Source organism: Ictidomys tridecemlineatus, chromosome 5, assembly GCF_052094955.1.
Source record: "Ictidomys tridecemlineatus isolate mIctTri1 chromosome 5, mIctTri1.hap1, whole genome shotgun sequence".
Lineage (NCBI taxonomy): Eukaryota > Metazoa > Chordata > Mammalia > Rodentia > Sciuridae > Ictidomys > Ictidomys tridecemlineatus.
In genome coordinates, this window is record NC_135481.1 from 171,056,447 (window position 1) to 171,081,998 (window position 25,552).

Here is a 25,552-nt window from a genome sequence, read left to right on the forward strand (position 1 = left end):
CGACTCATGGATATTTATCTTCTACTTTGGGTTATAATGCAATACTGCTTCATTTCAATTGGCTGCTGTAGCTCTTCGACAGAGTTCCGTTAATATAAATTTGTTCAGTTTTTAAGCACTTCCTTATTTTCTGGTCCCATAACATGTTCCAGGCTCATCTTGTCTATTTCTGCCTCCATCACAGAATCAGGAATTTCTCCAAGAATCCCTGCTTCCTTTTATTGGAAAAGGGAATTAGACACCAAGATCTGGGGCGTCTGGGTTTGTGGCTCCTCCTTTTTAAGGAGGAAAACAGGTTTAATGGTTGAAAATGCAAACAGCTTTTCAAAGTAGCTAAGAGAGCTAAAGAATGGATTTTTAATGTGCCTCACTCTCATTTGATCTTTAGGTCTCAACACAATCGTCATTTCCACAGGACAGGTCTTCCCTTGACCTTTAGACTGGGTGGAAACCTCTTGTTATAATATCCAGATCCCTTTACATGAGAATTAATTTTAAAGGCTCTAGTTCATCAAGTCTGCTCAGCTATTGAGATGCTGGAGACAGGTCCTTGCCTGTGGTCTCCATCACTGTATTCCCCAGGCCTGACTCAGGTGACGTCATATCAGAGAGGCTTGGTCACGCTTTGTTCCTTAGAGGCTGCCAGTGGCCTGGCACTTAGCTGTGTTTATTTTGTTCCTCTTCCTGGGTTTGTCGTGTTCTGTTCTCTGAGGATCTCCCTATTTCACTTCTCTCCACTCCCCCCGCCCTCACAGTCTATGTAGGGCTTGTACCAGGCTGAGCAGGGCCTGTAGAACTCGTCACCTTTTCTATCTCTTTAAGCCCCTGAAACGTTGTTCCTTCTTATAGGAGTCTCTGTCCCCACTGTCCCATTCTCTCACTTTTTTTCTGTACCCTTCCCAATTCTCATCTGTAATGTCTCAGTTAATGGCTAGCAAGGTGGCCCCTTCAAGCTCCATAGTAGCCCTTCAGTGCCCTTCAAGTGTCTGATGTGTCCTCATCACTGTGGACCGTGGACACTCAGAAGCAAAACATCCTAAGATTTTTGTGAATCTCACTAAAGCACACATTTACCCCTTAAAAATTCAGTAGTGTTCAATTAGAAAACATAAGCCGTCACCCTTGATATTTTGAATATGTATTCCAGGGATAGGTGTCTACAAAGCTACTGAAATGAACAGCCTAAAATAAATGACTCTCCTGTGCAATAGCACTGAGTGACATTAGACAGGAACTGATTACTCAGCAATAAAAGAGAATAAAATCATGGCATTTGCAGGTAAATGGATGGAGTTGGAGAAGATAATGCTAAGTGAAGTTAGCCAATCCCCAAAAACCAAAGGCCGAATGTTTTCTTTGATATAAGGAGGCTGATTCATAGTGGGATAGGGGGAGGGAGCATGGGAGGAATAGACAAACTCTAGATAGGGCAGAGGGGTGGGAGGGGAAAGGAGGGGGCAAGGGGTAATTAATGATGGTTGAATGGGATGATGATTATTATCCAAAGTACATGTATGAAGACACAAATTGGTGTGAATATCCTATGTATACAACCAGAGATGTGAAAAGTTGTGCTCTATATATGTAATAACAATTGTAATGCATTCTGCTGTTTTATATAGCAGAATGCATTACAATTATTTATATATATGTGTGTGTGTGTGTGTGTGTGTGTGTGTGTGTGTGTTTGAATCCTGCTGTCCTGGAGGACACTGGTGAGCATTGGGAGGGCTCTTTGTTGAACTCGCTGCTCTCCTCCAGTCTCACCCTAGGCATTGCTCTCCTCCATACACACCCCTATCTCTGCTGCACTGAATGACTTTCAGCTCCCAGAATGCACCAGGGGCCCTTCCTTTCTTCCTTCCTTCCTTCCTTCCTGCCTGCCTGCCTGCCTTTCTCTCTCTTACAGTGATACTCTTTCCTTCTCATTTCTCTACCTGGGCACCCCATCTGTCTTTTCAGACTTGCCCTGTCTAGAAATCTTTCTTGCTTCTGCCCAGATCTAGCACAGCACTTGCCCATGCCACATGATCATTATTCATTTCCCCCTCGGGTGTGAGCATCTTGAAGGCAGGGGCAGTGATCCACTCCTTGTGGGGTCTGTGCTGTGCTAGACCCCGGGCATTAGCAAGAAAAGTTTCCAGACACAGGGCGAGACTGAAAGAAGGGATGGGGGTATCTTGGTGGAGAAAAGAGACAGAATCATTGTAAAAAAACCATCTGATACGCCATAAAACTGGTGCCACCCAGAAAATAAGGACAGTGCTTCTGTCACTCACCATTAGAACTCCAGCAGAGCAGATGGGCACATAGTAGGAACTCAATAAATGTTTGTGGATTGAAGGCATGGATGAACCCAGGAATGCCTTTGCTGAGGCAATCAAGGACATTAGCTGAAATGCTGAACATTAAAAAAACAAAAAACAAAACAAAACAACAAAAAACCCCAACCCTATAATTCTAAGTAAAAACCATCTGCCAAGGCAGAGGAGGGCTAATGGCCTTGAGATGTGATATGAAGCCCAGCAGACATCCCAGGGAGGTTGGAGCTTCCCTGGCGAGACTCCAACAGTTGAATTTCTGGAAACATCTGTTTGCACAGGTCAGCATCCTTCCAGCTGAGAGGGCACAGGATTTTACAACACACCAAGTTCAAAATTCCAGGAGGAACTTCTTTGATTCTGCTCTTCTGCCAATGACTCCAGAAAAGTCTGTTAATGTTGGGTGGGTGGGACCACTAGCCTTTAGCTATTCCAAGGGGGCCAAACACCTAGGAAAACCCACCCACCCTTAGCTCCTGCTCCTCTGTATTCCCCCTGGACCCCGGGAGAACAAGGTGATGGTGTGATTTGGCTTAAGCACAGGGAGGGATGAATGACATTTAAGACATGCCATAAACTCCTCCATTTTTTTTTTCCAGTGCTGGGGGTTGAACCCAGGGCCTCATGCCCACCCGACAAGCCCTCTACCACCAAGCTACAACCCCAGCCCCATTTTGTTCTTGATTGCTAAGTAGCTCTGAGTTAAAACAGCCAGTTAAAAAGATTCGAGACCTTAATTAGAGATTAAGGCTAGAAATTCTAGCTCAACACAACTGATGCAACTATCACGGCTCCAGACCCTACTGGGACCCTCTCCTCAGCTTTGTCCTTGAAACCCCTCTCCTTGGTGCTGAACTGAGCCCCTGAGGGCATAATGCCCTTCCCTGCTGGATGCTCCCTCGCTTCAGATGAGCCTGAGCATTGAATTCTCCCCTGGGCATTCATGGATGGCCTTTCCCCTGCCCTCACCAGCCTTCCCCCAGCCCCACCCGTCTCCCTCCATCCAGTGAGGCCAGCTGTGTTGGTTCCTCTGGCCCCGACTGACTGACCTGCTTGTTTCTAGCTTCCTCTAATTCCTCTCTGGCCTCCTGCCAATTTCCTTCCACAGTTCACGGTCAAGCCCGCTGGAGTTAAAACAATCTGCATTGTTTAAGGAGGGCAATGCTTTTCCACAGAAGGGTTAGCATTAAAATTAGATGTGGAAATCCCAAGGATGGGCCGGGGTGGGAGGGTGGATGGAGGTTCTGAAATTCAGACAAGGGTGCAGGAAAGGAAACCTGGGAGAGGCAATGACTTAAGAATCAGAGGATGAGCAGTTGCAGGGGGTGGGGGTTAGCTTTGTGCTGACCAGGAAAGTCCCTTTAGACAGAGGGTCAGCGTGTGGGGTTTATTTCAGCGGGAGACTTCTCACACAATGCAGCAAATCACCCTTCAATCCTCTACCTGTGTTCTGGGGCTCATTGTGAGAAGGAGATCTCAGGGCTTTAGTATCTAGTGGGCAGGATCTCAATCCTCCCTGGTGAGACCCCCTAGTATCCCTAGCCCAGGCAAAGACTCCCCTTCACCATTGGAAACAGCTGAGTCTTGTTATCTTGCATGGCCCTGAAATAGAGGTGTCTCAAAGACACGTTTATTCCCATTGTGCAGGGAGCAGCTGATTAGCTCTCATTTCCCACGGTCACACATTCCCAGAAGCATGGCACTTGGCTCCTTTGCCTTCCACCAGGGAATCTGGGTGCCCAGCTGAAATGGGTTTCCTGCCAGCAGTGAAGATGGGAGGATGAGCCCTGTGACTCATGGCCTTGAGGTAGGAGGGCAAACCTCTGGTGGGAGTCTGACCTGGCCCCAGGGCTGCTCTTCAATGCAGTGGTGTTGGAGCATCCAGGAGGGGACACTGCAACTCATCGTGATGCCACATCAGTGCAAATCTACACGATCACTCTCCTGGAGGGTGTGGCCTGCCACCATGCTGCCTGTCTGCAACCATGTGGGTCCCCCTGTCATTGTTTCAGTAGAGACCCAGGAGGACTCCAAAATGTACCATTCAGGAACACATGGGCACCTTAGGGCATCCCTGTCCAGTCGTGAAGAAGGAGTGAGGAGAAGCATTGTGGGGGGCAGAGAGTGAGATGTAACCACATCACAGGTAGGAAGTAGGGCCTGGGGTCCTGGCTCAATGGGCCACTTCCCTAAGTCAGTTCCTGGCTATTAGACAGCTCAAGGCCAGTGTGTGGGCAGCTCAAGACAAACGTATGGCCACTACCCAGGACACACCACGTAGGCCCAGAGGGTGGAGTTTCTCAATGTCGTCAGGCACAGCCTAGACCAAACGGGGCATGAGGGGGTATGGGGAGATCTGATCATCTACCCAACCTCCAAAGATAATGTGGGCTATTTTGAAAGTGGGCTTGATGCCCGTTTCTTTGAGCCTTTGATCTAGAAGTCATTCTCACTGATCTGCAGACACTTGCATGTGCAATTTTACTATAAATTTGTCAAAAGGCCAGGGGCCAACCTTCCCCTAGGCCCCTTGGTTTTTGGGAAATATGGAGATGTACAGACCCACCCTCCTTTAAGCAGAAAGCCAACATGCTGTCTGATGTGCAGGTTTCTCTTCATATGTTTTGCACCCAGAACCACTTTTAGAATGAGGAAGGTTAATGGTTTTAGGATATTTCCAATGACCACTAAGATCAGAGTAACTTAGGAAGCTTTAGGTGTGTCCTTTAAAAACAAGATTCATAAGCAGTATCTGTGGAAAAGGTGGCTTCTTATACTTAAAGGACGTAGAAACCCTTCCAAGTTAATGCCATATGCTGCTGGTGGTAATGAGAGTTCTCCAAATATATGGAAACATTGCGGTCATGTCTGGTAAAGTCCAAATTACACACAGGCTTTGTTCAAGAAATTCTGTAAATCAATCCTGCAGAAATAAAAGCACCAGACGGCCAGGTTGTATTTATTAGGACATTTATTGTTTGCAGTGGCAGAAAACCAGGAAACAATCTGAAGCTTCACCAACAAGGAAATGACTTAATCAGCTATAGTACACGGTTGTGTAGAAGATAATACAGCAATCTAAAAGGACAGGTTAAACCTGCTAACGGTTAGTTGTTGACCCAGAGAGTATCAGGATGCCATGTTAAGATAGGAAGGGAAATTGCAGACAAGTGAAAACTATATGTACAGTCATGGTATTTTTGAAAGGCATGAGACAAAAAACAAATCCTTGCTTATATATCTGAGCACAGAAAAGGGGTGGAGGCTACACCCCAGGGTATAAGGAGGGGTTGGGGATGGTGAAATGAGAAAACACAAATCATAGGAATATTGCAAAAAAAACGAAGCATTGAGTGAAGTTAAGTAAAAATTTAGAAGGTGGAAGTTCATCTGGATATCAGTATCACAAATGTGCACATTTCTATATGCAAATGGTTAGAGTAGGAGATTACAAGGGACATAAAAACACTGGCTTAGTTAGATGTTGGAGTTGTAGTCATTTTTTTTGTGGTTGTTTTGGATTTCTGTTGTAATTTGAATGCCACTTTTATGATAAGCTTATATTTAAAAAAAGTCAACACCTGGAAGAACCCAGAAAACAATAGCTGGTGACATTATTCATGTTGGAAAATAACTGAGGATAACTGAGAAGCCTACAATGTCTTATGCACACCGAGGCTCCTGATAACCCTCGGCCAAAATGAAAAGCCAGGCTCAGGAAGTCCAAAGACGTTCAAGTACATAGGGTTCCCATTAAAAACCTCCATGAGCAAATTTCACATTCAAATCACCGTGTACCAAGGCACTTCCTGCACCGCTTATATCTGATTTGTGGGATCATTAATGAAATGAGAAAAGACAACGATCACAGGGAACAGACTCCCTCACAGCCCAAGCGTTTTCCCATCAGAAATGGAGTCATTTGCTAAAGTGGCTGTGTGTGCCCTTGTAATTAAAGTTGGACGCGGGAGTTCAAAGGTCAACAACATCCCTCTACTTTTTCTTTCTTTATTGCCACTTTTAGTATTAAAAAAAAATTGGAATGCAAGAAATAACCCCAGTGTGTTCTGTGCTTTTTACTTGCTCTCTGGATCTAGAATTATTAGGGCCATGGGTGTAAGTGAGTGGGGCCAGCAGCCGCAGGAACCGTACCCCCGGGTTAGCTCCTCTGCATTATTTGAGTAGAGGGCTGTCCCGATTGAAATAGCGGGCAGGACGCTGCTTTGCTTCTCTGGTCTTCCCTGCCCTGCAAGTCTGTCTCCCATATTTCATGTAAAAACCTCCCAAATGTATCCTTGAGAAGAACGGATAACAGTGGGGACTCAGCACAAGAAGTACCGTTCTCAACACTCATGTGCTGAAAAACCCAAGATAAATTGTCTGGTGATGCACGCTCCTCCCCTGACAGATGTTCTTTAAAAGAGAACTGATAATATTCAGTAGCTGTTATCTCCAGTTACAGCTCAACAACTCCTGGAGTTCTCTGAGAGTCCCCAGAGGGCCTGTGGGAGCATCTTGGAACATTAAATTCATTACTTTTTATTTAAAAGATAATCATATTTTTTTAAACTGGAAAGGAGGTGCATCAACTCTTGCTTAGGGTGGATATGAGTTCTTCATTGGGGCTCCCTAAAGAAATAGTTTTTAAAAAAGCCTTTTTTTTGGCAAATAATGATATTTTATAGTGATTATTAATTTACAGAGATTATGGCCCTTCTAAAGTGTTAAAAAGAATAATAGAGATAGTAGAAAGCATTATATAAGGGTGTGCGTGTGTGTATGTGTGTGTGTAGACATATTTACATATATGAAAGGTTTTTTTTTTTTGTTGGGGGGGAGTTACTGGATATTGAACCCAGAGGTGCTCTACCACTGAGACACATCCCCAGCCCTTTTTACTTTGAGCCAGGGTCTCCCTAAATTGCCCAGGCTATCCTTGAACTTGTGATCTTATTGACTCAGCTTTCAGTATTGCTGGGATTATAGGTGTGTATCAGGGAACCTGACTATAGGTATTTTTTTTTAACTAAAATTTTTATTGGTGCATATTAATTATACAGAATGGTGGGTCTCATTGTGGCACATTTGTTACAGCATACTTTGGTCAATTTCACTCTCCAATAAAGGGAATGTATTTAAAGATGTTCATATGAGTTTACATAGGAACATGCACCTAAGACTAGGGGAAACATTAGAAGCAAATGTGTCATTTAAACATTTTCTTTTGTAAATGCAGAGGACTATTGTAGGGATGGGAACAGCAATCACTTACCCTTTTTGTGAAAAAGGATCTTAGTGCCATAGACACTATACAACTGTTATACATGCCCTACTATAAAACTGGTCTGTTCTGGGAATTGGGTAGGAAATATTTCCTGATTTGTAGGCCTTTGTTTACTTTTATTTCTATTTTAGTTTAATCCCTTTATTATATTTTAGTTTCCGTAGGAGGATTCAACTAAACTTCCATGTATCAAAGTTCACAGTGGCAGGCTCAGGTTTTCCCATTTATTTCTAAAAGTGGAGCTTTCACAGTTTCCATTCGAGAAACAAGGTTGGATCTAGGCTTTGCAAACCACAAAGCGATCGTGAGACAGCTGTGGGATTGGACAGCACAGAAAACCTGAGATTAGACAGGCTGTGGTTGATTCCTGACTCTGCCACTTTCCAGCCGTGTGACGCTTCACTTCTCTGAGCTTTGGTCTCCTCATCTGTAAAAGAGGAACAACATCTAACTCTTTAAAAGAGTTGTGGGAGGTATGGTGAAGTACTGAGCACAGTTCCTGATGAATTCTTGGATCGATTCACCAGTTGCCTAAGGTGGTGTACCAGACCCTCCACTGGGAGCTGAGAATATATAATGAGCCAAATACCCCCCAGCCGCCACAGAGCACGCGGGAAATGGACACACAGACACATGCTTATCCCATACAAATACAGGTGAGCACTTAGGAGTGATATTTGAAGCGCTGATGAATCACTTCTCTTTGGTACCTTCAAGACACATGTGGGTGTGGGGTCGGGGAGGACTGGGGTACCTGTCTCCATAGTCTGCTCACCGGCTCACCTCTATGGCCACCAGACTCCTTCCAGGATTATTTCACCATGAGCCAAATGAAGACCAGCAGGCAGAGCATCACTGGCTGGTCCACGGAGAGCTGGAATCCGGCTCCCCCTTCCAGCCAGAAGTCGCAGTGCTTGACTGAGCAGAGCTCTTTGATCAGCCGCCACAGGACCCGCTGGTGAAGCTTATTGTCCTGTTTCTCCCGGGAAAACTCGGCCTGGTTGGCTGCCTGGGTAGCATTGATGCACTTGGCGATGAACACCTCCTTGGTCACGTTGGCTTCGGAGCAGCCGTCGTAGTAGATCCCGTCCGGGAACTGCCAGTAGTTGGCCTCGTAGTACTTGTTGCCCTCAGCTCCGAAGTCGATGTGGAGCTTTCGGCCTTGCTTGATGAAGGCTCCTGGGGGGTTCTGGGCCACCTGGGCTTCTGTGATCTGGACGGTGCTGGGCACAGACTTCCGGTTCCACTTGATTCTGTGCTTGATGCCCCTGGCCTTGATGGCGGAGAGATGGTTGAAGAGCAGGACACAGACAACAGCCAACCCCCATGTGCCCAGGTGCTTCTTCATTGTGTCAGAATCTGCAGGAGAAATGGCCAGAGCAGTTAACTCTCCCCATTGGGCTTCCCAGCCTTCCCTCCACTCTTCCAAGTGCAGCAGACTTTTTTTTTTGGCATAACACCCAGGGGATCCTATCACTAAGTTATACCCTCTCAGCCCGCTCTTTCTTCTTTCTTTCTTTCTTTTCTTTCTTCTTTTTTTTTATTTTTTAATTTAAGACAGGGTCTATGTTGCCTAGGCTGGCTTCAAACTTGTGACCCTCCTCCTTCCGCCTCCCGAGTAGCTGGGATGACAGGCATATGCCACCAGGCATGGAGTAGCAGATTTTAAGCAAATGAATGGTATCCTTGGACCATTTACATTTTCCCAGAAGCACAATGATATTCCCATGCTTGGGCTGTACCGAGTCCACTCAGATATCAAGTTTCTTTGCTTTTGCTGGGAATTCTATTGGCTCAGGGATAGAGTTGATCTTGACTTTCTCAGGCAGATAAGAAGCTGCAACTGGCAATTATAAAGCCTTTGAATATGCATGGGAAAATAAATGAGCTATGGTGCAAAGCATATAAGGTTTCTTTGGTTATCTCCAAGACTTTTAAATCAAGAGGTCCCTGGCAGTTAAAAAAGAGTTGGAATCAGGGCTGGGTTTGTGGCTCAGTGGTAGAGCGCTCACCTAGCATGTGAGGCCCTGGGTTCCACCCTCAGCACTACAGATAAATAAATAAAATGAAGGTATTGTGGCCTACAACTAATAAATAAATAAATAGATAGATAGTTGGAATCAAATACTTCTGGTCATAGACTATAATTTTAATCTTCCTTCCTTATTCTCTATTGCTCTAAACTGCACTGTCTCGGGCACATTCTGCCTCCATTCTAAGAACATCTCCGGTTGCTGATATTAAAAGGCTTTATGTAATGAGAGGAGGAGGGGGAGGAGGAGGAGGAGGAGGAGAAGGGTAGAAACATAGTTAAGGCATCTCAGCCGCTCCCTAAGTCAAGAGATGAAAATGTACTAGACGTATCTTTGTCAATCTCACCCCAGGGGACAATGTGCCCCTGATCATCCTTCTAGCTTTATTGCACTACTGTGTTAAGCCTTTCTGTGATATTGCCTAAGGTAATCCTTACATGGGATGGCTACATTATTATTCTTATTTTATAAAAGTACGAGTAGCTAGTTATAGTGGTGCATGTCTATAATCTCAGCTACTAGGGAAGCTAAAGCAGGAGGGTCACAAATTCAAATCAAACCTGGGCAACTTAGTGAGACGCTGTCTCTAAATTAAAAAAGAAAAAAAAATTTTTAAAGGGCTGAGGATGTAGCTCAGTAGGAGAGCACATGTCTAGTATCCATGAGTGTTTGGGTTCAATTCCCACTACCAAGAGAAAAAAATTGTCCTGGGATTCAGAGAAGTAAAGGAATTGGCCCAAAGCTGCACAGTAAGAGGTGGCAGATTTGAACTTAGCTCCATCTGGTGCTAACTCCCCATGCCACTAGCCGTGCTCCACTGCCCTTCAAGAGGGAGGTGTTGGGCAGGATGTAAGCTGAAGAACTTGGCTCTTGAGGAATTTTGAGGGAAATGAGTTGAAGGTGAGGTTAGGAGGGCCTGGGGGAACAGCACAAGGATCCTAGGTCAAGGTGGCCACAGGGCATCCACGGGACTGCTGAGCGGAATATTCCCCCTACTCCAGATCTAATCCTGGTAGCTTGTCACATGTGGCTCCTGAAATTACAAGTTATTGTAAAAAGCCACCTCCCAAGTCCAGCTGGCCGGCATTCTGGCACCTGGACCTTTGCCGTGTGACCCAGGGACAGGGGAGGGTTCCTATAGGAGTTCCTATAGGAGGCGTGCCGGAGCTGTCTTCTAACTACTGTGAGTCCACAGAGAATCAGAGCTGGAGGGGACAGAGGAAGTTTGCACAGCGCCTATCATACCCTCTATCACTCCCGCAGCACCCTAAAGGGATTCATTCTCCTCTGTTTAAACTTCAACTCTGGTGTGACACTGGTTCTGTTAAAAAAAAAAAAAAAAAAGAAAAGAAAAAAAAAAAAGAAAAAGGAAAAGGAAAAATGCAGCCCGTGAGCTCACCCAGTCATTCTTCTCTGCAAACTGCCTTCACTACCCATCCTTGCTTGTGGGCATAGTCTCATCTCTGCCCCTGGTAGGCATGAGCACCCATTCCTTTCTGCCACTAACCGCAGTGAACTCAGGCTGGCTTTCTCCAAAGAGATCCCCAGTGTGAAGAAGCATTAATTAGGCTCCTAAATAGGGGGGCCACACTCACATCATCATCAGCTTCTACCTTTTGGTAGGAAAAATCTTAAATAAGAAAAATAATATAATAAGAGTTCTCCAAACAACAACAACAACAAAACTTTGTTTTTATAGGCAAGGGTTTAAAGGCAGAAAAAAAAATCTCAATCAGCCAACCCTAAAATAGCATTTTATTATAACATTGAAGCACAGAAATACAAGGCCAGTGATGAATGAACAGGTGTCCCCTGACTGGGGACCCATCTTGGGATTAGGGAGTAAAGAGGTCACTACAAGATTTTAGTCTGGGTTAGAGATCGGATTAGAATGAGCAACCCTGATCCCAGAAATGCCTCCCCACGTACCTTGGATGTCTGCTCTGAGTGTGCTTCTGGAGACACAGGCTGGAGCTATGCAGTCCTCCAGCTCACCAGCCAGCAGCCAGGCCCGCCCAGCTATATAGAAGCTGTGGGGAGGGGGGTGGCCTCTCTGCTGCCCTCCAAATATGGCAGCCCTTCCCTCCCTGGTAGGACCAATCAGGGGCTGCTGGGCCACTCCTTCATCCTGAGAAGGATGGACCTTCTCATTACCCTGGACTGATAGGAAACACGGGAAGATCTTGGTGCTCAGCAAGACCTGAGAGATCCCTTTAGAGCTGGAATTTGCTTTTTCAACTAGGTGGATCCCAGGAAGGCTGAGGCAGGAGGGTCGCAAGTTCAAGCCCTGTCTGGGCCACTTAGTGAAACTGTCTCAGAATAAAAAATAAAAAGGACTGGGGATGTAACTTAGTAGTAGAGCATCCCGAAAGCTTTCTATAAATATCTATAGCATAGGGGGCATGTCTACTGACCTTCCTCTAAAGACCAGACCAGACTCTGACAGCAGAGAGGTCTCTTCTAAGCAGTGCCTGTGGTCAGTTCAGAAAGAAGGTTCCACAAGTGTGGAAAGGGAGCTTCATTTTCCAAGGGTAGGTGGGAAAACAAGACTAATGAATGGGCGGAGGGACAAAGGAGGACTTCCAGCACTTTGGGTTGCTAGGAATCCTTGAATTGAGCCCAAAGGCCAACAAATTACCCATCTGTGGGAACCCAGGAGGTAGAGCTAGAGCCAGATGGAAACCAACCCTGTACCCAGATGGTGAGGACCAAGAGTGAGTTCCCTGGAGTGTTTCGTGCCGGGTACAGTGGGGAGGGGAGCTGGAACCTTTCTTGGGCTTTATGTGGCATGAGGATCAGTTATTTTAATGACTATCTCAGGGTGTTATACAGAAAGAACTTGCTCAGATGTCCCTGTTCTGGTCATTTCTGCAAGGTAAAATTAAAAAGTGAATTTTGGTAACATTTGCCTGCAAATATAATGCAATCTTGATCCTGAACGGACCCCATTGACTCATTCCCTTCAAAGCTCTGCTGCAAACCAAAGTAAAATGTTGTTTCTGGGATGGTCAGCAGATGGCGCCAGAGGAGTTTACAAGGACTGCAGCTTAGAGGTGGGAAACCTCTGAGCTAATGCTGCCCTGCAGAGCTTCTGAGCTCCAGATGGATTTGGGGCCTCCATCTGGACCTTTCTTTCTTGTCTGCTTTTAGTTTTAAAAATTATTTCAATCTCTCCCCTTAAAGAGATGTTTTTATTTTGTTTTAGAGTCATGTGCCTTTTGTGTTTGTGAGCACATAAAACACAAACTCATTGGTAGTGTAATCCATCTCATCCTTCCTTATTTGCAAAATGCAGAGGAGAAGGAAAAAGAAATCTAATAGTTCATCCCCCCAGAAACCAGTGCCAGTAAAATTATTATTATTATTACTTTTGGTACTTGAGATTGAACTCAGTGGTGCTTCACCATTGAGACACACCCCCAGTCCTTTTTATTTTTATTTATTTATTTTCAGACAGAGTTTTGCTAAATTGCTCAGACAGGCCTCCAATTTGTAATCCTCCTGCCTCAGCTCCTGAATTGCTGGAATTACAGGTGTGTGCAACCATACCTGGCAATTTTGTTCAATATGTACATGCTTAGCATCATGATTAGGACTTGCTTGATGTGTTCAGAGCTGGAAAGGACCCAGAATCATCTAGTCTAGCTCCTTTGCACTTCAAGGTCACAGGTCCGGACAGACCCAAGTCACTCAGCCAGGCACCAATTAGGCAGTGCAGCCCCAGCAGGCCCATGGCTTCATTCTGAACTTGTTGTCCTGTGCACCCTGCTGGTCCCACTAGACACCATTATCTCCAGCCTTCTCGCCCTCGCTTTCTATTGCTTTTCTGAGCAGGGCTTTGCCCAGAGAATGGTGGGAGTTTGGTTTGGAGCTGATGAGGCTGCAGATTCCTCTTGTTCGTAAACAAAGGCTGTTCTCAGAGGCAAAAGAGGAGTGTGGAAGATTGAGGGAATGCTCAAGAAGAAGGGAGGAACTCTGGGAGTGCCAAGGAGGCAAGAAAACCGATACAGATGCAGAGAATGCCAAGCTGCTCCAGTACCACCTGGCTACCCTGTCTGTGAAAATGAACAGCCAGGAATTCACATGGGGACATTGGCTTCTTCATATGAATGGAGAGGCCAGAGCCAGGGTGATTGTATTTTCTGGCTTTGAAAGCACTTACACACGAATGAAGTGTTAGGACGCCACCTCCCCTGTCGAATCAATGTACCCAAGCGGGTTTCCTAGTGGGAAAATCCCTTATTGAACTTGTTCTGTTGCCATAGGAGCTCATGGTCTAATGATAGAGAAATAACAGAAAGGTCTAATAGAATATTAGACGTATAGTGGTCTAAACGGCTGCTATGGTCTGAATGTTTGTGTCCCCCTATAATTCATATGCTGAAATCCTAGCCCTCAAGGTGGCTGTATTAGGTGGGCATTTGGGCCAGGCCTGGCTGTGCACACCAGTAATCCCAGTGACTCAGGAGATGGAGACAGAAGGATTGCAAGTCCGAGGCCAGCTTCAGCAACTAAGCAAGACCCTGCCTTAAAATAAAGAATAAAAAAGGGCTGGGGATGTAGCTCAGTGGTAAAGGGCCCTGGGTTCGATCCCCAGTACCCCTACTCCCTAAAAAGGAGAAGGTGATCATGATTGTGTGATTGGAATTAGCGTCTTCACAAAAGGAGTCTGAGAGAGCTCCCTTGTCCTTTCTGTCATGCGAGACAAGCAAAAGACAGTCATCTGTGAACCCGGAGAAGGCCCTCACCAGATATGGAGTCTGCTACCATCTTGATCTTTGAACTTCCCAGCCTCCAGAACTAAGAGAAATAAGCTTGTATTGTTTATAAGCCACCCAGCTTGTGGTGTTTTGTTATAGCTCTTCAATCAAACTAAGAAGATAGATATACTCATTTTTTTTTCCTTTGAGATGTTAGGACAATATCCACACAGAAATGTGCATGCATTCTAAATGCACAGCATTATACATTTTTACAAACTGAATACATCTGTGCATCCTGCACTCAGATTAAGAAACTGAACCTGCTCATGCCTGTAATCCCAGCGACTTGGGAGGCTGAGGCAGGAGGATTGCAAGTTCGAGGCCAGCCTCAGTCTCTTACTGAGACCCTATGTTAAAATAAAAAGGGATGGAGATGTGGCTCAGTGATAAAATGTGGTAACTGAGCACTATAGCATTCTCCAAGCCTGCTCCTGGCTCCTTCATGTCACTAGCCCTTTCCCTATACTGACTATAGTTCTGATTCCAACAAACAGATTGATTTTTTTCTTTATATAAATAGATTAATATAGAACATAATCTTTGTGTCTGTTTTTTGCTCAGATTTATATCTTCAAGATCCACTCACTTTCTATGCGGTTCATTCCGTTATGAGAATGTTCCTGAGTTTATCATTCGTTCCTACTGATGGGCATTTGGGGTTTTTCCAGTTTGGGCTCTTGTGAATAGTGTTGCTGGAAATATTTTTTCCCATTCCTCTGGGTGGCCGTATTTCTCTTCAACATGTACTTTTGATAATGGACTTGCTGGGTCATAGAATATGTCTACATTCAGCTTTTATGTTTTTGGAGTTTTAATTATTGCTATGTGCAGACTTAAGCGTCACCTCCCTCTATAGGTTGTCCACTCTTCATAAACATGGCCACACACTTCCACATGGGTTCCCATTGCACTGGGCACATAACCTATTGCAGTAGTCATCTGAGGAATCCCATTGCTGCTCATGTGCTTTGCTGAGCTCGCAGAAATGGAAGGAATGTGTTTCATCAGTACCTAGCATCTAAATGCATCTAGATTCCCTTTGTCTCCTCTTTAGCAGTGACAGGGATGAGGACAATATTGTCCAATCTGCACATAGCTCAGAGCTACCAAGACAGGCTGCATGCCAGGGGTCAGGCCCAACACTCCAAACCACAGCAGGTTGGGATATAGAGAAGCAGCAAGAGGAAATCTAATGGGATAAATGTGACAGTTTCACAGTTGAGAGAGAGAGAGAGAGAGAGAGAGAGAGAGAGAGAGAGAGAGAGAGAGAGAGAGAGAATCCCGCAGGCAACACAGTGAAGGCCTGTCATGGAGATAGTTGATATTTCATGACATAAAGTTGTCTAGCTAGAGGCAAGATATGAACCCACAGGATGACCACAGCCTGGAGAAACAAAGGCTGTGGGCACCCAAGAGCCATTTCCTCTGCGGCCCTCTGCCCTGCCATGGTTAGCTGTGAGGCAGGGAGGGGTGGAGTGTGGGGAATGGGAGGTGAGTAAGGGAGGGAGGTGAGGCCTTGTGGTGGCTTCAGAGGGAGGGTGGAAGGCAGACATCACCGTGTGCTTGTGAAGGAGGACATTGGCTTAGAGAAGAGAAGGCTCTGGTTTTACGGAGCGGTCTGTCGGGTGTCCAGAATGGAGTGGCCCAGGAGAGGGCGGGCTCCCACCTCAAGAATGCCAGCTGCCACCATTTAATAATTCCTCGTTTAGCCTCCCCATTGCCTTTTCTCATTCTATTTGACGTTTGCAAGAACATGATTAACCTGATACATGGATCTGCAGCTTGTCTTCTCTCTCTAAACAAGCAGGAAAATGTCCAAAAACAAAAGGCGGCCCCCAGGATGAGGTCACCTGGAACAGTGAGAGGGGACAGCTCTTATCTCAGAGCAGTGACATCCTCATTGCCCAGGGTGATTTTTATCCCCAGGGGAGTCCTTCAGGGTCCTGTGAAGGGAGCAGACAGGAGCCAGAGACCCCAGTGCTAATTCCTGTCCTGCCATGCTCTGTCTGGCGTGACATCAATGATCTCTATTAGGGGACAGCTTTGGCCCTCACGGTCTCATGGAAGGCACCCTCTGCCTTAGACGATAAATGATGTACTTCCTGGGCATCTCTAGGGGAGGCCTAAGTTCACACTGAGAATTGATTTTCACGTCTGTGCATGGGGTATCATGCCTGCTTCCCCTGCCACTGTCTCCGCTGGTGTGGATGAAAGCTGATCAAATGCTGCTTGGCACTTGGAATTGCAGATTTCCACGTCCTTCTCCTGAAAGTTTATTGTAAATAAACTAAGTAAGGTAAGATCTAAAAACTGCTTTGAATACAGGGACGTGTGTGTTTGCAGGTTAATTAAGCCACAAAGACTGATAAAGCGATGGCTGTGACAGCAACTGGCAAAGAACAAAGAGGTTTGTGCTAGGTTGGGTCTGGGATAGTGTGGGCTGGGGGTGGGGAGGTGGGGGAATCAAAGCACCATCCAGATGGGTTGCATTTAGTGGGGGAAACTACAGCCCCAGCTGCAGAAGAAGTCCCTTTTTGCTAGTGGTTGTTGCAGTGGCTGAATCTGACAAGACATGGGAACTGGGGATCCAAATTTTATATACTCCTATTGGGGCCAGGGATGTAGCTCAGTGATAGAGTGTTTGCCTAGCATGCCTGAGGCCCTGGGTTTGATCCCCAGCATGGGGAAAAAAAAAGGCACTTGGAATTGCAGATTTCCAGGTCAGAACATGAACACTGCATGAGTACAAAATTCAGTATATTTTCATAAACTCAAGACTTTTATTTAACCAGGAGATTATTCACAACCCGTATAAGCTCAGTGATAACCATTGTCTTGACTTCCACCATCCAGGCCATCTCACTTGTCTTTTGTATTTTATACAAATGAAATCATGTGATATGTATCCATTTGTGGCTGGCTCGCTTCTTTTGTTAACATTTTGTTCATGAGATTCACCAGTATTGTTGTCTAGGATGCAATTTTAAAATTCTCATTTGGGCGTAGTATATGGCTGTGCAAATAGACCAGGATTTACTTATTTATTCACCTCTTGAATAGAAGATGTTGGAATTGTCCCCCGTTTGGGGCTATTGTGAACACCGTTGCTATGAAAATTCTTGTGCATGTTTCTTGGTGAATATAAGCTCTGATTTCTCTTGGGCAAATACTCAGGAATGGAAATGCTGGATCACAGGAGAGAAATTTGTTCATCTTTAGTGAAAACTGCCAAACACTTTTCCAAAGTTGTTCAACCAATATCCATTCCACTGTAAGAGAACTGTTTGCATCACAATGATCAGCTGCAAGCCAGGTCTTCTGTATAGATTTAAAAAAATTCTCCCCAAGACCTTATAAGAAAGGCAATCGTTGGAGAAGTGATGTTATGTTGTTTACACAATGACAACAGTGAAAAATTATTATAGATCTAAGTGCAAAATTTATAGGTTAGGGGACAGTGAACCTCATTTTGTCCCAGTGGTTTCAGGGGTTCCTAACCTGGAAACCAGTTGTCCATGATAGAATTTGGAAAATACATGAATGTGGATCAGAAAACACAATCACATCAGCAGCAGTTCTGGGCATTTAGCTCAGGGATAGAAGCACTTGCCTAACATGCTTGAGGCCTGAGACACTGGGTTCGATGCCCAACACCACAAAAAAAGAATGCAAGCTGCAAACCACAGTCACAAGCCATTTGTGACTATAATGCCACTTAGAATCACAGATTTTTCATGCCACATTACAGGTCGAGTGTCAAATTTTTTCAGTTTTCTAGGGGCTAAGGGAGTTCTCAGGACAAGGGTTTTCAGTGCTAAAATGGGAAAGTATGGGACAAACCAGGATGAGTTAAATCCCCAGTACCCCCCTTCAACTACATCATAACCCATAGTGTAGAAGATCTTGAAATAGCCTTTGCATTTATCACCATAAAATTATGATAATTATTAGGGCCACCAGTAGAAAGATCTAAGAAGTGAGTTTTTTGATCTTTTAAATTTAAGGAGTATTACAACATTTTGATAACTACTTTAATTTAAATGGTTTCTTTGGTAACCTGGGTATATTTTATTTTATGTGTTTAAAAACATTATCTTCAGCAAGATCTGTAGTCTCCACCTGATGGACAAAGTGTTGGTAGGGCTACACGGTTCAGTTGGGTCTTGATGTGTACACAGGAGTTCACCAGCTTGAGATAGAGGGGGGAGAAGACATTCCAGACTTTCCAGGTGGAGGGTCCAGCATGAAAAATGGAATGGGAACACTTTAAGGGTGTCTCTAGAGGACCGGTATGGTTTGAATACTTGTCCCTTCCATAACTCTTGTTAAATTTAGTCTCCATTTTAACAGCATTAAGAAGTAGGGCCCTTAAGAAGTGATTCATCCATGAGGGCTTTACCCTTATTATGGGGATTGGTACCCTTATACAAGGGTAAGTTTGGCTTCCTCTTGTGTCCTCTTGCTCTCGTGCTTCTGTCCTGTGATGAGACAGCGAGAAGGCTCTCACTTATGCCAGGCGTGGTGGTGCTCGCCTGTAATCCCAGCAGCTCGAGAGGCTGAGACAGGAGGATGGTGAGTTCAAAGCCAGCCTCAGCAAAAAGTGAGGTGCTAAGCAACTCAGTGAGACCCTGATTCTAAATAAAATATAAAATAGGGCTGGGGATGTGGCTCAGTGGTCAAGGGTTCCTGAGTTAAATCCCCAGTACCCCCACTCCAAAAAAAAGATGGCCCTCACTAGATGCAGTGACCTTGATCTTGGACTTCACAGCTTCCAGAACTGTGAGCCAATAACTTTCTGTTCATTATAAATTATACAGTCTCTGGCATTCTGTGATAGCAGCACAAAACAGATGGGTAGGTCCTCTAAGGAAAGGATTCATGTCAGTGTGAATGAGGAGGGTGGCTCTTGGAGAGAAGCAGGATGATCCAGCTGGACCTTCACAGCCACACGCACTGGCACCGCAATGTCCTTGGTTTGAAGGATTGACTAAGTCTCTTCCTTCACTTTACCTGCCACCCGGAAATATTTTATATTTTCCAACCAAACATGTATCAACGCTCCCTACACAATCTTCTCTGCTTTCCTGACCCCAGGTGGAAATGACATGCAGGTGTGAGAGGACATGGAGGGGAGGAAGACCAGGTAGAAAGAGAGGCCAACACAGGCAAGGCCAAAGCATCACCGACCTGACTCAGCATGTCCCCTTCTGAAAAGTTCTAGTGAGGTCTCAGAAGAGGGCAAGCAGGTGCAGGTGAGTGGGACAGGAATGCACTGTGGGCAGACAAAAAGCTGAGGCCAGGTGAGGGCCTCTGTGTCACCATAGCTGGCATTCACCCCACCCAGTCTCACCACAAGAGAAGGGCGCATCCTGACTCATCTGCATAACTTCCCTGTGAGGTAGAGGAGGAACAGCTGGGCAAAAGGAGAAGTTGGGGAAAAAGGTGAGGTTTTCTGGTAGGTGAAGGTGGTGAAATAGTCTATGGGAGGAGTAATCTATCATGTAGTGGAAAAGGCAGTCACAAGACTGGCCACAAAAACTGGTACATGAAGTCATTTCCCAGGCCCGGAGCATGTAGGAATGCATCATTCATTCTGAATCCAGAGCTGTTTCCTGAGGAAATTTTAGCATCTATCTGTCTATCTATCTATCTATCTATCTATCTATCTATCTATCTATCTATCTATCTATCTATTTTAAAATATTTATTTTTCAGGTGTAGTTGTACACAATGTCTTTATTTTATTTATTTTTATGTGGTGCTGAAGATCAAACCCAGTGCTTCACACATGCAAGGCAAGTGCTCTACCACTGAGCTACAGCCCCAGCCCTATCTATTTTTGATACCATAGATTTAACCCAGGGGCCCTTCACCATGGAGCCACATCTCCTGCCCTTTTTTTTAAAAACTTTTATTTAAATACCTTTATTTATTTGTTTGTTTTTATGTGGTGCTGAGGTTCGAACCCAGGACCTCACATATGCTAGGCCAACGCTCTACCACTGAGCCACAACCCTAGCACCCCCTGCCCTTTTTATATTTTACATATATATATATATATATATATATATATATATATATATATAATATTATATTTAGTGAGACAGGGTCTCACTAAGTTGCTTAGGGCTTCACTAAATTTATGAGAATGGTCTTGGACTTGCAATCCTCCTGCCTCAACCTCTTACCTTGCTGGGATTATAGGCATGCACCACTATGCCTAGGCCCAATCCTCCCTCTCCCTCTCCCTCTCTCTCTTCCTCTCCCTCTCCCTCTCCCTTTCTTTCTTTCTTTTTTTCTTGGAATGAACTCAGGGGTACTCAACCACTGAGCCACATCCCCAGCCTTTTTTTGTATTTTATCCAGAGATAGGGTCTTACTGAGTTTCTTAGGGCCTGGCTAAATTGCTGAGGCTGGCTTTGAACTCCTGATCCTCCTGCCTCAGCCTGCTGAACTGCTGGGATTACAGGCATGCGCCACCACACCCAGCAAAATTTTAGTGTTTAACACTGAATAAAGAGGACTGCATTTTCACCAGAATCGGTCCTTTTCCACTCTTGATGCCAGCAGGTCTTTGAAGCGTGACAGATCACAACAGGGCAAGTAGAATTTAAACTCAGGTACTCTATGATTAAACACTTCTCTTACCTTCTTCAAGGTCCAAAATATCATATTCCATGGTCCGGCTTTCATTGGCATAGCCTTTGACCCAGTGGCCAGAAAAATCTTCTGGTCCAAGTGTTTATGAATATGATAGAGCCCCGTCTGTAAGTGCTTCTGAACACACTGATTTCTGAAAAACCTGTGAGAAAAACAAATGGGCAGCAATGTTCTCATAACAGATTAACCTCAAGTAAATGCCTAACACTCCTCTACCCTCTCATTACCTTTATTCCTAGGTAGGTAATTCTATGCTTTAGAAAAAAACAGCAGCTTCTCTTGAGATAGCATGATTCATATAACATGAGCTTCACCGTTCAAAATGTATTTTCAGCAATATTTAGTGTAATTCACAAACTTGCTCGTGAGTTTCCACTAACTAATTCCAGCACATCAATATCACAACAGAAAGAAGCCCCCTTACCCATCCCCAGTCACTCCCCATTCCTCACCTCCCTCCAACCCCTGCTAACCACTCATCTACTTTCTGTCTCTCCAGATTCGCCTATTCTGGATATTTCATCTAAATGGATCACAAAATATATGGTCTTTTATGATTGGCTTCTTTCACTTGGCCTCTGGTTTTCCAGGTCCGTCCACGTTGTAGCATGCAACAGCACTTTATTCTTTTTTTATAGCTGAATAATATTGTATGGTCTGTGTGGGTTTATAACAAAGGATACTCTTCACCCTGGAGGACAGTAATGTTCTTCTACTTTATATTACTATGACAATCTGGCAGGTGCCTAATGAAACATTTATCTTGTCCATATACTCTTTTAAAAATTTTTTTATTTTTATTTTTTTGTTCATATACTCTTTAGGGTGGTTGTGTCAAAAGCAAGCCCCCCCCCCCGACCCCATTTCCCTTTCTTATTGCTTGTTTTGCTTAGGACTTTTAAAACCAAGTAAAAATCTTGAATTCAATGTTCAACTACCAAAGAAAGAATAACAGCCAGGCACATACTTAGGGCTTGAATGAAATTTTAAGCACTAGCTGGTGCAAAACAGTAAACATTGTTTTTGTACATATGACCTTGTTATTTATAACTCTTCTCAATCACGGTCTTCCAAACAAATCGATAACTCACACCAACACAATTTTGGTTGAAATATACATAAAGAATGACAGTGTGTTCTTTGGGAATTTAAGAAAGGACCCAGGCTATCCAAATTTGGAATTTAGGCCTTTGGGAAGTGAGAATCTTGTACTAAGCAATTATGCTACATTTCTGCTGCATTGTTATTTTGGACAATTATACCTAAACTATCCTTGGTTTATTCAGCAAAATGTATAGGGTAAAATCAGAAAAGCATACCAACCAGTTAATGGTTCAGTAGTATGATTTTTATTCTCTTGCTATGAAAGCTTTATCTGGGGGGGGGGAATTAAACCAAGGAAAACAAGTCAAGATGTGTGAACCTCATGTGCTTTAAAAAGAAAACAAAATAAAAGCAGGTACTCACTAATTTGCTCCAATGTAGCAGGATTAGTGGACTTATATCTTTAAAAAGTTAACAATGGTTTTTAAGCTGGGAGGGGGAAAATATCCACTACCCTTTATCAGAATTTAAATAGAGGGCAGCAGACATCATTTACACCCAAAAATGATGGCAGAAGTTTGAATGTGACCAAGGTACATGTAGAACGGAGATGTTCTAAACACAGCTCGGACTCAGCAAATCTAACACACTGAAATCAAGATCACATTGTGAAAGCAAATGCACAAAAAACAAATAGGAATTTTGAGATTTTTCATTTGAAGGTAATCTTAGTGCTATCAAATTCACAAATGCGCTAATTTGAATACCCAATCCTATTTGTGTAAAACACACATTTCAAACATACAAATATCTATTCTCTCTACATGTCAGCGCTCATTCATATTATGGTTTGGAAATGGGGAGAATAGATTCCCCTTAAACTGCAAGTCAGCAGATGTTTCTTTACAATTAACTTTAGCAAAATTCATACAAAATAGTAATTAACAATGATCTTCTTTGCTGTTAACTCAGAAGGAAACTCCTTCAAACTGCATTTTGTTAGAGTTTCTGTTCTAAAATGTAGAAAAACTGAACTACACAAATATTGAAAAGTTAAAAATTCCTTAATTTTTTTTATTCCTGATACCACTACCACAATTTACAGGGCAATCAATACACCTGATGTAATGAAAAGAGAAAGAAAAAGCTACAACAGATAAAAGACCTCAGGAATGTACATCTAACAGACACTACATTGCATTAATCAATAGCTGCACTTTTTGCAAACTGTGGCTATGACAGTCCTGAACAAGAAGGGTTTCCTGTTTAAGCTGCAGTAACTTTTCTGACTACGGATCACCATTCCTTCTGTGGTAGATTTTTACAGTTCCTCTAATGCATTTGAAACAACTGTCTCAAAGTAACCTGAAGCTTTCCTGACAACTCCTCACTCTCTCTCCTGCTAAGAACTGTAGTCCTTTTCTGCTGTTTTTAAAACTTTCTGCTACCATATCCACCACTTCCACCACCAGATCCATAACCACCATTATAGGGACTGCCAGAGCTTCTTCCACCAAAACTGCCCCCCTTCATGGGTCCATAATTTGATTGCTGTTGTCCGCTGTAATTTCCAAAATCATTATAGTTCCCACCAAAATTTTCTCCTTCATTGTAACCATCATATCGTCCTCCACCACCATATCCACCACCTTGGCTTCCATATCCCGGTTCACCACCACCATTGCCTCCTCTACTACTATAACCAGGACCACCGCCATAGTTCCACCATCACCTCCAAGTCTATTATATCCACCATCACTTCCTCCACCATAACTACCTCTGCTGCCTCCACCTCCACCACCGTAGCCCCTCTTCCACCAAAGTTTCCGCCACGGCCAATGTTACCTCCACCATCTCCAAAGTTTCCTCCATGACCCATGAAGTTGCCAGATCCACCTCCATGACCTCTTTGTGACCCAGCAGACCGTATCTCTTGTTTAGAAAGGACCTCTTTCACTTCACAATTATGCCCATTAATACTGTGGGTATTTCTGATCAACAATTTTGTCAACTGTATCATGATCATTGAAAGTTACAAAAGCAAATCCTCTCTTTTCCCCACTCTGCCATGTCTTCCATACTTTTCAAAGTAATCTCTCAAATTATATTCTTCTGTATCTTCTTTAATACCACCAACAAAAATTTTCTGCCCTGTTAGATGGGCACCAGGCTATATGGAATCCGCTCTAGAAACAGCTCTCTTTGATTCCACTATACACCCGTCAACCTTGTGTGACCAAGCACACATTGCTGCATCCACCTCTTCAACAAAGAGTAAGTCACAAAGCCAAAGCCCCTGGAACATCCTGTTTGGGGGTCTCTCATTACCACACAATCTGTGTGTGCCCCATTTCTCAAAATGTTCTCTTAAACTATCATCCATAGTTTCAAAGCTCAGACCACCAATTAACATCTTCCTCAATTGCTTTGAATCCTTTGGATCATGCCCACCCCCCCACTCCCCGGAGTAGGGCTGGGGGGCCACTGGGCAGCGGTTTTGCCTCCATTTTGAGACAGGACTTGCCTCTTCCAACTCGAGTTCAATATCAAGATGGTAGATTTTGACAGGCATTTCCCACAACTTGCCTAGACAGAGCCTAACAGCTTGTCCTGGTTCATTTGTCCTGGTTCACATCCTGGCAGTTACTGGGAACTGTGGCAGCTCAGGCTGGTTGAAATCACATGTGTAGCAGAGCTATAGTGGGCCTCTTCCTTAGGTGGTCAGTGAAAAATCTTAATCTTAAAGTTCTCTTGCTGAGAATGGACTCATTCAGACTTTCTCTGGGGAATCTGGGCTAGTCTGATCATGTAGTCATTTGTTCTTTTCTTTATTCATCAAAGGTCCAGAAAAAACATCAGCCCTGCCATGTGGTGGGCTAATTGGAGGCTGGTCTGGTCTGGTCTATACTAAACTCACTGTCTGCATGGTGCCACAAGAACAGCAACCCCACTGCAGGTCAATCACTTCCTGGAAGGTGGTGTCCAGAAAGAGGCCTTCAGATTGATTGGTGAGAACAGGCCTTCTCAAAGAGCTGGAAGAAAAGGAGAGAAAGGAGAGAAATAGTCTTTGGCTAGAAAAAGAGATTATCCAGGAGAAAGGGGAAAAATAGTCTTTAGCTAGAAAAATAGATTATGGTTCTCTTGGTCTGTTGAGTTTGGACAATGGCCAAGCCAGCTGGCACACAGCAGGGAGGGCCTTGGGAAGGTGAGTTTTGGCCATGAAGAAACCTGAGTGGACACACTCGCCATGTGAGGAGCTATGATGAACAAGGTGGTGGATGTGCCCAGCAGTGTGAAGGCAGAGGAGCTGGCCACCCTTCTGTGGCATCCACTGAATTATAGTGGACACTCACTGCTTCATTTAATTAGCTCATAATTGGCATAGTTCTATCCAGGTGTGTTTGCAATGTATTTGTGTGTAGGAGGAGCATTATCTGCCTTAGTGTG

The 25,552-nt window shown here is 44.3% G+C and overlaps 1 protein-coding gene across 2 annotated transcripts; it reads right to left on the reverse strand.

The window, feature by feature from the left end:
- Positions 1-5,274: 5,274 nt before the first annotated feature.
- Positions 5,275-11,689, reverse strand: Prnd (prion like protein doppel). Of its 2 annotated transcripts, XM_078051467.1 has the most exons (3): positions 11,568-11,689; positions 8,389-8,964; positions 5,275-8,032 (listed from the first exon to the last, which is right to left on the reverse strand). In XM_078051467.1, the coding sequence occupies exon 2, from the start codon at positions 8,951-8,953 to the stop codon at positions 8,417-8,419; it is 537 nt and encodes a 178-aa protein (XP_077907593.1). In that variant the 5' UTR covers positions 8,954-8,964; positions 11,568-11,689; the 3' UTR covers positions 5,275-8,032; positions 8,389-8,416. The 2 variants fall into 2 exon arrangements, with proteins under 2 accessions (XP_077907593.1, XP_077907592.1); XM_078051466.1 differs by having other exon boundaries at positions 5,275-8,964.
- Positions 11,690-25,552: the final 13,863 nt, after the last annotated feature.